The 13,052-nt window shown below is 43.7% G+C and overlaps 1 protein-coding gene and 1 long non-coding RNA gene across 2 annotated transcripts in view; one reads left to right on the top strand and one right to left on the bottom strand.

Moving 5' to 3' along the window:
• LOC309840490 overlaps positions 1-13,052 on the bottom strand; it is a 267,111-nt gene that overhangs the window by 217,125 nt on the left and 36,934 nt on the right. The gene's annotated exons all lie outside the window — the stretch shown is intronic.
• On the top strand, positions 9,731-11,269 carry LOC309840489 (Y-box-binding protein 1). Its single transcript, XM_082682572.1, has one exon. The coding sequence runs from the start codon at positions 9,870-9,872 to the stop codon at positions 10,830-10,832; it is 963 nt and encodes a 320-aa protein (XP_082538698.1). The 5' UTR covers positions 9,731-9,869; the 3' UTR covers positions 10,833-11,269.

Genomic DNA, 13,052 nt, shown 5'->3' with positions numbered 1-13,052 from the left:
GTAGGAGAAATGAGTGATGGAATAGAGGTGGGGTAACCAAAGAAATACAACCTTTGGAAAGCTGAAAGAAGACAGAACCAGAGACTCTGAGGAAGAATCGGCCTTTCGTTAGAAAGGGATATTTTCTCCATCATAGTAGGAGGAAAAGAAGAAATTGTTTCTGATGCAGGTGGATTTCAAGGTTCAGTAGGGAGTTAGAATTTAATAGTTTCTATTTCCACAATAAAGTCTGAGGTCATCAACAGAGAAGGACTGTGAGTACAGGAATGGGGAGTCTGAAAAGAAAAGGCATGCAATTATCTCAGGAAATGGATCGTGAGTCCACCAGAAGGACAGCATAGGGTCTCCAGACAGTGGAGAGTGCCCAAGTGTAATGCATCATCATGGATTTTACTTTAAAAAGTTTGTTTTGTGGGGCACCTGGGTGGCTCAGTGGGTTAAAGCCTCTGCCTTCGACTCAGGTCATGATCTCAGGGTCCTGGGATCAAGCCCCGCATCGGGCTCTCTGCTTGGCAGGGAGCCTGCTTCCACCTCTCTCTCTCTGCCTACCTCTCTGACTACTTGTGATCTCTGTAAAATAAATAAATAAAATCTTTAAAAAAAAAAGTTTGTTTGTTTTGTGACTCTCTTCATTAGTGTTCAGCTGCTGCTCAGGAGCAGGTACAGAGAAGGAAAGCAGTATTTAGAAGTCCAACAGAGGAGTTTTGCAAGCCAAGTTCAATAGAGGGAGAGAGGCGCGAAGGAGCTGGAGCCATCTGTGCAGGAACTGTGAGGACAGACCATAGATTCTAGGCTGGGAAGGGAAAGAAGTAAAGGTAGGCAGGTGCTGACAGAAAATGGGAAACAAATGGGGTCAAGGGATTAAGGGTCTCCATGAAGTCAGAGATCTGTGATAGAGGAGGGACCTGTGCAAGAAAGGGAGAGCAAGAGGAGTGGGCTGGAAAATCAGTAGGTTTGAAACTGAGATCTGGGAAGTGGTCTAGTTTCTGTTTATGCAAAGTGCATTGTATGGTCATAGGAATGAGGGCACCAAAGAAAAATAGAAGAAAACGTGACGGGATGTGAGAAGCTCAAGGAGCAGACACCAGGGTGTTGAATGGCTCGTCCATCTGCAGAAGTTTCTTATGTTTGTGTAGAGGTGGATAGAAGATGTTCAGAAACACAAACCTTGAAATGGACCCACCATCTTTCCAAGATGTAAATGCCCCCCTTGAGGTAAGAAGCACATGTATGATCTATTCCAGTGTTAATCAAGCTTGTCCTTTATGGTTATACAGCTAACAGTTGCAGTGCTCTTTATGGAACATCATGAAATATGGACATATTAAACTTAAAATAGCACAACATAAAATTTTTGCAGGATCAGGCACCGTCTACTACTAGATTCTAGTTTAGATAAGTGGAGTAGCTGTTGTCAAAAGCTTAAGAGAAAGAAATTTAATGTAGAGAAGATTCCATCCATTAACTTAATGTATTCCAAATACTGGGAAAAGACACCCATCCCCCACTGCTCTGATGCACCTGATGCTCTGTCCGAACTGGTTTCCAGGGCTTGGAGAGGAAAGGGAGTCCTGGCCCAGTGGAGAGGAGAGCTGAGAAGCTCCACCCAAAGACTTAGTAATAAAGTGAGATAGAGCAGCTCCTTCTTAGTTCTTGAAGGAGGGAGTCTGAGGAAGCACTCTGAAAAACAACAGACAGCCCCATTTACATTTCTATATGGATCAAAGAATAACACATGTCTTCAGAAAACTGGCTGAATCCTTATACCTGGCATGCGCTTGTTGGTTTTATCCCCCAATTTTTTTTCTATTAACTACTGATTTAAAGTCCCTTAGAGTGAGAGGCACTGTCTATATGCTTCACAACAGTGAGGAAATAGAGCAGCAATCTTGAGGGTGCTGGAGGATGACTTCAGTGGGCTAATTTCAATCATTTATAGCCTATTTCTATTCTCCTTGGTCCACTCAAATGGCTTATCTGAGTCAAACACTCTGTAACATGAGACAATTAAAAATAGAAAAGAAGTCTATTTATTGCATGTGTGAACAAAAGGAAAAGACAGAAAAGGCACCAGCTTCCCAGCCCCCTTGTCTATTCTGAGCCCCTGGGTAAATAAATCACACCCACAGATCTAGGCTTACAACAGACCTGATGTTACAGGCTGATGAGAGAGCCAGAGTGAAGCACTGAATCTTAAGTCCTTACCATGACAGGATGGGTCTAGCGCCACCAACAGCACCCAAGGACATCACCAGAGCCCAGACCTTCTCTATGTCCCTTCCCCGAACCCCAAATATCATTTGACTTCTGGGGATGTTCAGTGAACCAAAACATTCTTCTGCTGAATCATGTGGACCACAGAAAATTGTTTTGAGCTCATGACACCTTTGGATTGTCTACCAGAACCTTGGACAACCGAATGGCTTTGCCTTCTGTCTTTTCCCAAGGTGAAAAAAAAATCTACCAAGATGATCCCATGCACAGAGTGCACAAATTGAAATTTATTCAACTTCTTCCTCTTAATCCCCAAGGTAAGATAATCATAACAATAATTAGAATTCTAAAAGATATCTTCAACTCAAGAAAGGAAACCCCAAGAGGTAGAATAGGCTGTGGCAGCTATAAAGAGACAGAAAACTAGCAAATCCTAGACTCTTCCAGAAGAAAGGGAAGGAAACCAGTCTGAAATACCTTCACCACAGGAGGCTTCTTGAAGTTCTCCTGACAATAGGATGACAATTTGTGGAAAGCATGAATCTGAGACTTGGGGGATCTAGCAGGTAGCGAATCTGAAAAGAAATTACTTTCTCAATCCCCCAGCAAAGAGGGTATTATTATCAATTGATGGTTTTCATTGTCTAAAACATTCCTTGGGGGAGGCAATGGAACTGAGTGTCTAAAACCTCAAGAAAAGGGTAGAAATTGAAAAAAAGCTCAGAAGGTGATGAAAGTTGGGATAAATGGAGAAGAGGCTGTTTGTCCACCCCCAAGTCAATCAGAGCTCACTCTTGCCCAGACAGAGGGAGACAAATGGGATCAACTTCTCTCCTTTGTAGCTCTACCTTTGAGTTCTGGGCTTTTTGCCTCAAACTCTGACTCAGCTCCCCCGACAAGCTGCTTCTAATGTGCCAGATAGGCTGGACAGTAACAGTGTGGCTGATTTTACTGCAAGATGCCAATAGTATAGTTGTGTTCAGGTTATATGGGTTTAGATGTATTCACATCATGTTCTGCTCCAGCTACCACTGCTTCACAATTTAAATTAACATTGAGACTCACACACACTGTAGGAGTATAAGCGAGTACAGGGTCTTTAGAGGATAAATTCGAATCAGCAAGTCCTGTTCTAGGAATTCATCCTGTTAAGAAACCAGACAACAGGCTCCAAATGGAGTTGCTTGGTCAATGCACCACGTCAACAAACCAAGACTTTCATACCTAACCTACCTGCAAGCTTCACTATCTCCCAGGAACGTAACCTTTAACCAATCCATCTGGAATTACCTGGTCAGCGTGGGTAAGGTAAACTGCCTGACAGACCCTTTCCATTCCCCTTAGGAAGGTTAACTTTGCCTGAAACAATGCATTCTCTGCTAATAACTTTCTCTTTCAGCCCCCTTCCCTGCTCTAGAGTTCAGCAGAGCTCCCCCTCTCTTGCTTAACAGGATGCTGCCAGATTCATGAATTGCTGGAAAAAAAAACAAAAAAACAAAAAAAAAAAACAACTTTATCTTCAATCTTTAAAATCAAGTTTTTGTTGATTAGGGATGTGCAAAAAAAAAAAAATTCATATGAAGGTTGTTCACATCAGCAGCATTTATAATTATGAAAGCCTGTTAATAGGCTAAATATCCAGCAATAGGGGATTACTCAAATTGTTTGCATTCAAGAAAAGGGATGTTAGGCAACCACTGAGAACAATAATAAAGGGAAATATTTACTAATTTAGAATTTGATTTACTATGTATGTTAAATGGAAGAAGCAGATCACAAAATGTTATTCACAAAAAGTACCATTTTGGTAATCTTTACATAGATGAATAGAAAAGATAAATACTAAGATATTAAAAGAATTATTACTGGATAGTGAGATTAAAAAGTTTATAGTTTCCTGCTTTATCTGTATTTTTCTGATTTTTTCTACAGTGAGTACAATTACTGCTTTCATAAGGAAAAAAATTATCTTAATGGTTTTCCTTAAGAGTTTAAAAACATTTTCTAAGGTAAATCTCCCTTCCTCTCTCCCTGTCATTCCCATTTCCCCTCACCAAAAGCAACCTATGTTCACTAGTTTCTTGTATCACTTTTCAATGATACTCAGTGTACATATAAGCATGTGCAGGAAAGAATATATATATTTTTCAAAACCACACCAAATGAAACCTTAACCCAAAGGAGTCAGGAAGGGCCAGCTGCTGAAGAAGGAAATCTCAGATTACTTTTCAACCACCTTTGACAAGCAGGGCTGGTATCAGGGTGAAAAGCAAGATGGGGCACTTGCCTCAGGCACAAAATTTAAGAGTACCAAATACTCAGTAATCAAGATAAAGAATATGCTAATGTAGTATTTTAAAAGTCAAAATCAATGCAAGAAATCTGTAAAGAACAGAATAAAGACAAGACCAGTATTCCTGTTTTTTCCTTCTGCCTCAGGTTCCAATATGGCACCATCTGGCACTGATTCTATCAGTGAAGAGGAGAGGAAACAGAGCAGGACAGAATACTGGAGGCAAGGGGAAAGGGGAGATGGGACAGAGACCTGACCTACTCTGAGTTTTCCCTCTGTGTCAGACACTATGGCTGGCACTTTCTATCCATTATTGTAGTGGATGGAACACATCTATCCCACTCATGATGAAGGAAGCTTCACCAGGTAGCCCTGACCTTTTCTCCTGACAGCAGTACTGGGGGAGAAGGTAAGAGGGAGAGGGAGAGAGGGAGGGAGAGAGTTTAAGGAAGTGGCTCAAGCAAAATGACTGGTTGGATGGGTTGGGAGTGGGGGGCTGCAAAGTCCAAAATTTATAGACCTGGTGGGTCCCACCTAGAGATTCAGGTAAGAGTTGCTGTTGTAGCTCAAGTCCAAACCTTTCAGGGCAGCAGGATGGAAACTCAGGTAAGGTTTCTATGTTGCAGTCAAGAGGCCCAATTACTTCAATTTCCAGAAACCTCAGTCTTTGCTCTTAAGGCCTTCAGCTGATGAAATGAAGTCCACCCACATTAAAGAGGGATAATCTGCTTTACTCAAAGTCTGCTGATTCAAAGATTAATCACTCAAGAAACTACTGTCATAGCAACGTTTAGACTGGTATTGACTAGACAATTGAGCACCACAGCCTAACCAACCTGACACGAGGGGATGCAAAATTTTTATTCTACCATTCTAGGTTCTTCATCTGGTCTATTAATTGACTTAAGACAAATTAATAACAACAACAAAAAATACAAATGTAATTACATACATACAGAAGCCCCATAAAAAATATGAGAACCAAGTCAGTCAGTTGAAGCTTACTGTGCCATCCTGAGCTAAGAAATGGGATGGGGGGGAGGGGGCATCTGGGTGGCTCAGTTGGTTAAACATCTGACTCTTGATTTTGGCTCAGGTCATGATCTCAGGGTCCTGAGATCAAGTCCAGCATTGTGCTCCACACTAGGCAGGGAACTTGCTTAAGATTCTTTCTCTCCCTCTAACCCCTCCTCCTACTGCTTGTATGCTCTCTTTTTCTTTAAAAAAAAAAAAAAAAAAATGGGATGGGGCTTTGGGCTTCAAAAGGGAAGAAGGTAATTCACAGGACAATAAGAATAGATGTTTGGTAATTAGATGTTTGCCCTGACATATAGATTCGTCTTTCAGATAAGTTATCCCTGGTATAAGGTATCTCTCTGAGCTAAGACCCTATCTAAGTTCTTTTAGGTAGTTAAGGAAGAGATCAAAGTTTTTCTTAAGTGTCCTGGGTCTTAATCGCCTTTAGCTCAAAATAATCCACAGTTAAAAGTGCCACATTCTAGGGTCATGTCTTTTGCTCCCCTTAACATACGAAATTAACCAATCACAGAGGAGTTTCCACCTCAAGACCCTCTGCCTTTTTTTGGCTCTTGTAGTGGGGTAAAATGGGCTTCTCCATCCCAAGATTTAGAAGAAGATATCTGGGAACAACACCTTTAATTATCATTAAATACAAAGGAGCTTTGCAATTTAGTCTCACATATGAGAGGAATTTTTTTTTTTCTCACAAGAAATAGAAATGAAATTGAACTGCTAAAAAGAAATAAGCATTGTTGAAAGGAAATCAATCTCTATTGTGGGGATATGTGTTTAAAGACATTAGAAGGGAAACAAGCCATTACTCCAAATGGGCCTTGCCCCCAATCCCTGCCACCATGTTTTTCCCCACTAATGAACCAGAATTTACCCTTTCATCCCCCCAACCTTCATAGAGGCAGCAACTACTAAGGTGACAGTCCACCCTCCCCATAGAGAGCCACAAGAAAGTAAGGTGAAGAGAATAGCTGTCAAGCCACATGGACACCCAAGACTAGAATCCAGCCAGAGAAAGAAGGTGCTGAATTCACATGGGCTTTGCTTTTCTGCAGAAAGGAGAAATGTCTAGGGGAAAAGAGAGAAAACTGGGACACCAAATAAAGAAAGAATTAAAAGATAATGAGAAGGAGGAAGGAATACTGTGGTCCAAACTGGAATTCCACCCATGGCCCAGGAATGTCTACAGAGAAGTGTCAGAAAGCTCAGCAGCAAGGCTTCACCCCAAGTGTGGAAAGAGGGAGCTGGGCGACTAGACAAGAGTTATAACACCCAATTCCTGGGTAAAAATATGCTTAAATAATCCTTTGGCCCAGCAGTGATACCCTTTTAGAACAACAGAGGAGAGAATACTTGCAACAGGCCAAAGAAAGAGGACACCCTCCTTATAGGCAGAGCAGCAGCTCCCCTGGGCAGAAAGAAGAACAAACCTGTGGCAAACAACTCAGCTCGAGAAAATGTAAAGCTCATCAATCCATTATGCCTCTGCAGAGGTGGGGGCCAAACATTGACAGGAGGGACAGAGATGAATGGAGAACACCATATGAATTACAAATGAAGCTAGCCAGTGACCATCACTGCCAAGAGAGTCTCTTTAGCAGTCACAAAGCACACTCAAATCAGGAGGACTCAAGGAGGATTTAACAACAGACTCTTTACAAAATGCAGGCAAGGCCCAGGGGAAAGGGAGAACACCTAACTCAAAAGGATAGGGAAGGCGCAGTGACCAGAATCCAGAGGAATAATCCAGCAGAGGGCTGCCTTGAGAGGGGCAGTGGTCAAGGAATGTGGCCAGCTCAAGGCACCCCTGCAGAAAAGAGGCCAGAGGATAAATGCCCTGCATTACACTTCTCTTTCCCTCCCATCAGCCACTGGGTCTCCTTAATGGCCAACTCAGCAGAATGCTAGAGGACAAGGAGCACACTGACACAGTCCGTCAGGTCAGTCCCTGGTGAGAGCAGGGCAGAAAGAGCTGAAGAGTGAATCTAGCAGAGCAAACAGCAAGTATCTGACTTGGTCACCAACATCCAGCAAAGATCCCTATGTGTTAGGGATCCTGCAAGGGGCAACCAGTGCCTAACAACAGTTAACTGGTCTGCATTCCTCTCTGCCTCCTCCCCTACATACACATGTAAGCATGCCACATGCATACTCAAACACACATGTGTATGTTCCATGCTTATTCACAGTCTATAGGGTCTCCTCCAGCTCAGTCAAAAATTACCAGGAGATGAAACCAACAGAATTTAAATAAGGCAAGAAAAGGAAAAAAAAAAAAAAAAAAAAGAATGATGGGCAGACTTCTGTAACTGTTTCTATTTTTAGAAACCGGACAGTAAATGGCAGACAAGAGAATGTGCCTCCTAAGAACAGGAAAGCTGACCAAAGAGGTCGTTCTGTTACTGGAAACAAAGAAAAGAAGCTGAGGAGGATGACTAGAAATTGGGACCAGAGAGGCAGCCCCATGAAAGTTGACCTGGCTTTCCACTCTGGCCATATTACTTCCTAGATGTGCGACCTTGAATGTGTTCCTGAGAGCCAGCTCCAGATTAGGGTGTCTTTGTGCAAATCATAAAATGGCATCCCTCTTTGAAATGATAAATTTAAAAAAACAAAACAAAACAAAACAAAAAACCTCCCTCTGGTTGGCTACAACACCTGAGGGTACTTTTGTGCAGTGTCCCAACTGCCCAACTATATGTGGTAGTCAGGTGTCACTTCACATCCGCACACCTCGGCTTATTCTCTCCATAAGTAGGGATAATATCTGCCAAAAAGGGAAACCCAGGGGCGCCTGGGTGGCTCAGTGGGTTCATGCCTCTGCCTTCAGCTCAGGTCATGATCTCAGGGTCCTAAGATTGAGCCCCACATCAGGCTCTCAGCTCAGCGGTGAGCCTGCTTCCCCGCCACCGCCCCCCACCCCCGCCTGCCTCTCTGCCTAGTTGTGATTTCTGTCAAATAAATAAATAATATCTTAAAAAAAAATCTCAACAAGGACTGACCAAAAAATTAAAAAAAAAAAAAAAAGTGTGTGTGGGGGGTGCAATGTAAGGAACCAAACACTACATAAGAAACCAAGGACTCAGAATAATTCAGGACCTACTGTCAGGCAGAGACTACGAGGAGCATGGAGTTCTCTGCCACATGAGAGAGGGCAGTGATGGCCACATTCAGGGAAATCCGAAAGGAGGAAGATGCTGGATGTAGGGATATCCAGTGACCAAATTCCAGTTTACATCATTATCATCATCAGTTTCTTGATCTAGATTTCTGCTTCCTAGTCAATGCAGGGTGAAGGCCAGGGACTCTGGGGTCCCAGCCCTGCCAGTTACTAATTCATTTGGGGTAACTCTACTCCTCAGTCTCCTCATCTATAGAATCAGGTAAATGGAGTACCTTTTCCACAAAGAATTATAAGAATAAAGTGAAAGAATGTATGAATGAAAGTATTTTGTAACTCACATAACATGAGTCTCCTTATTACTGATGGTAAAACGCTATTTCTGATGACCCCTGGGCTTTTTTCCAGCCTCCACATGGGTCTCTTGTTCTTTTTTTTAGGCACTTCACTATCAGCTTAGGAAGTGGGTTTCCAGTGTCTGCCCCAGATATGGGAGAGGAAAGAGAAGTCTTGTGTTCCAGCAGGAAGACTGTAGGTTAGACTTAAGGAAGGACCTTCTTGTGCTGTAGCAGGTAAGTAAGTGAGAAAGTGGGTTTTCTTTCTGGGAGAGAGGGAAAGGGGGTCCTTTGAATTAGGAGTGAGACCCTCATCTGATGAGGTAAGTGATTTAGAAGTATGTTTGAAATTACTCCTGGGACACTCTGAGCCTGGGAGATAAGAGCCATACTTATGAGCCCCTTCTAGGCTCCTCTCCAGGCTCCAGAGGTTAATGTTTCCATTTAAATGGAAATTGAGTGCAAAATTATTAGCAACTGTTCAAAAAGAACCAAATTACAAGGGGCTGTTCTTTGTACAGTACAAACAGAACTGCCAGAGATGTTCTGCACCTTAAATATTAAGGTGAGCCTGGCTGAAGGTCACTCCTCTACCGGCTAAGGAGCTAAACCCCAGGAAATATTTCATTTGGAACACGGACTCTGTGCAACCAGAAAACCCTCCAGGATCCTAGTGAGCCAAAAAGGATAGTCAAATGCAGACCTTCCAAGACTTCTACAGAATATAAGTCACAGAGTTCGATCGGTAGCGGGAGCGGAGAGCGGACCCCAGAGAGCCCTGAGCAGCCCCACCGCCGCCGCCGGCCTAGTTACCATCACACCCCGGGAGGAGCCGTAGCTGCCGCAGCTGGCCCCAGTCACCATCACCGCAACCATGAGCAGCGAGGCCGAGACCCAGCAGCCGCCCGCCGCCCCCGCCCTCAGCGCTGCAGACACCAAGCCCGGCACCACGGGCAGCGGCGCAGGGAGCGGCGGCCCGGGCGGCCTCACATCGGCGGCGCCTGCCGGCGGGGACAAGAAGGTCATCGCAACGAAGGTTTTGGGAACAGTAAAATGGTTCAATGTAAGAAACGGATATGGTTTCATCAACAGGAATGACACCAAGGAAGATGTATTTGTACACCAGACTGCCATAAAGAAGAATAACCCCAGGAAGTACCTTCGCAGTGTAGGAGATGGAGAGACTGTGGAGTTTGATGTTGTTGAAGGAGAAAAGGGTGCGGAGGCAGCAAATGTGACAGGCCCTGGTGGAGTTCCAGTGCAAGGCAGTAAATATGCAGCAGACCGTAACCATTATAGACGCTATCCACGTCGCAGGGGTCCTCCACGCAATTACCAGCAAAATTACCAGAATAGTGAGAGTGGGGAAAAGAACGAGGGATCGGAAAGTGCTCCCGAAGGCCAGGCCCAACAGCGCCGGCCCTACCGCAGGCGACGGTTCCCACCTTACTACATGAGGAGACCCTATGGGCGTCGACCACAGTATTCCAACCCTCCTGTGCAGGGAGAAGTGATGGAAGGTGCAGACAACCAGGGTGCAGGAGAACAAGGTAGACCAGTGAGACAGAATATGTATCGGGGTTATAGACCACGATTCCGCAGGGGTCCTCCTCGCCAAAGACAACCTAGAGAAGATGGCAATGAGGAAGATAAGGAAAATCAAGGAGATGAGACCCAGGGTCAGCAGCCACCTCAACGTCGGTACCGCCGCAACTTCAATTACCGACGCAGACGCCCAGAAAACCCTAAACCACAAGATGGCAAAGAGACAAAAGCAGCCGATCCACCAGCTGAGAATTCGTCCGCTCCCGAGGCTGAGCAGGGCGGGGCTGAGTAAATGCCGGCTTACCATCTCTACCATCATCCGGTTTAGTCATCCAACACGAAGAAATGAAGATGAAATTCCAGCAATAAGAAATGAACAAAAGATTGGAGCTGAAGACCTTAAGTGCTTGCTTTTTGCCCATTGACCAGATAAATAGAACTATCTGCATTATCTATGCAGCATGGGGTTTTTATTATTTTTACCTAAAGACGTCTCTTTTTGGTAATGACAAACGTGTTTTTTAAGAAAAAAAAAAAAAGCCTGGTTTTTCTCAATACACCTTTAAAGGTTTTTAAATTGTTTCATATCTGGTCAAGTTGAGATTTTTAAGAACCTCATTTTTAATTTTTAATAAAAGTTTACAACTTGATTTTTTCAAAAAAGTCAACAAACGGCAAGCACCCGTTAATAAAGGTCTTAAATAAAAAAAAAAAAAAAAAAAAAAAAAAGAATATAAGTCACACCCATCTTCATCTCCTAGGATGGAGCCTGGCACATCCACTCAATCCTCACTGTTCGCAGTTTTAGTATTTTCAAATTTGTCTACTTGCTGCATTTATTTGTAAGCCCCAAATCAATGTTCTTTGGCCATCTTTTACGGACATGCACAGAGCAGTGAAAAATCTGGCACCTGATGCACATGTTTTGGCTGAGAGTGAACAAGGCCATGCTCTGCTTTCTTGTATCAGCTTGCACGCTGGAAACAAGCAACCTTTTCACGGTCTATCTGTGCCACATTATTCATATTTCCATGCATCTGCATGTGTGTGTGTGTGTGATTTCTCTGTTTAAAGGGGCTCCAAGCTTGGTGCTTCAGTGCTGCCTGGAGTTCCCTCAAGCAAGACCAAACGTATAGAGAAAATGTGTTAGATGAACTTCATTCAAGCATGAGATACAGCGCTGTGGGCTGTGAGTTCGATGTTAGTGTATCAACAATATATATTAAATAAGGTGTCTTTAGACAGAAACACATACAAAACAAGAATATATATTGAATGGTTGACAACAATACTATGACCAGAGTCTCACTTAACCCTATATTTCCCTTAGGAAATATACATTTCATTATGCAGTACTCCAGCATTCAAGGAAACTTTATAGAACTCCTACAAAGGAGAGAATCGACTGTAGTAGGTGTTGTATCAGTAATTGTAACTTCACAGGGTTGTCTCTTGGCTCAAACATGGAGGTACTGTTTTCAATAAAAAGTAATCTCTTGCCAGGGGGTTTAAAAGATCTTTCCACCCATAAAAATGCCTTGCTTCTCAGCCCACATTTTTCCCATCCTCAGATCTGCATAACCTAGTAAACAGTGTAAGGCCCAAAGGGAGCCACAGTGGGTTATGTCTTGAAGGCTTTGACCACATAACCCCCTCCCTGTATGCCCAAGGGTGTCTAAGAGATTAATGGGAAGATGTTCAGTGATTGATAGCTAGGGCAGGGTCCTCTCATCTGAGGTGACATGAGCCTCTCCAAAAACCCACAGTCATTACAGCATCACATTGTGCAGAATCTAAAGTTCAAACCCCAGGAAGGGTAAGTATCACCAAAATAAAAAATGCTGGAGGAGTAAGTTCACCTCTCAATGAGCAGAGCCCAGAGTCAGGACTGAGCCTGTGTGGATGCAGACAGGAGCTGGAAAGGAGCCTGCACATGACAAGAGGCTGGGGAAAGCAGACAACAGGCTGGAGTGGGTTTGCCTTCATGGGCCCCTCACAGAGGGCTGGCAGAGAGGAAGCCTCTTGAAGGGTCGGGGAGAAAAGGAGTTAGCCTTCTCAATAAAAGCAATGTGTTCCTATAATCCATCAGAGGATTGCTGTGACAACGCAACCCAAGGCTCCAGGGGAGAGCCAAGCTTGAGATGGGGAAGGGCAGAGGGGAAAAAATATTGCCATCTCTTAGCCTCCCTGAGCAATTTGCTCCAGCACCAAACACAAGTACCACTACCATTAAAACAAGATCCCCATGTTAACTGGACCCACCCTCTTTAAATGGCAACTTAGCACTTTTGTTGATCAAACTCGCCCCTTGGGATCTCATTCTTCAAGTGGTTTATGGAATACCCTTCTTGAGGGCAGTGTTTTCCATCTTAACCACATTTTTGGTGATGTTTTCATACTCTGTAAATATTGTGGTCTAAGAAATGGCCCAGTGGACCTAATTTCTTTCTGAGTCTGTCAGTGGGGCCCTCAGAGTTAAGCAGACAGGCTGAACTGCTTGCTCGAAAAGCCC

Source organism: Mustela nivalis (assembly GCF_964662115.1).
Source record: "Mustela nivalis genome assembly, chromosome: 9".
NCBI classification, from domain to species: Eukaryota; Metazoa; Chordata; class Mammalia; order Carnivora; family Mustelidae; genus Mustela; species Mustela nivalis.
Note: the sequence above shows the minus strand (reverse complement) of the source record. Positions and strands in the feature narration are given on the sequence as shown.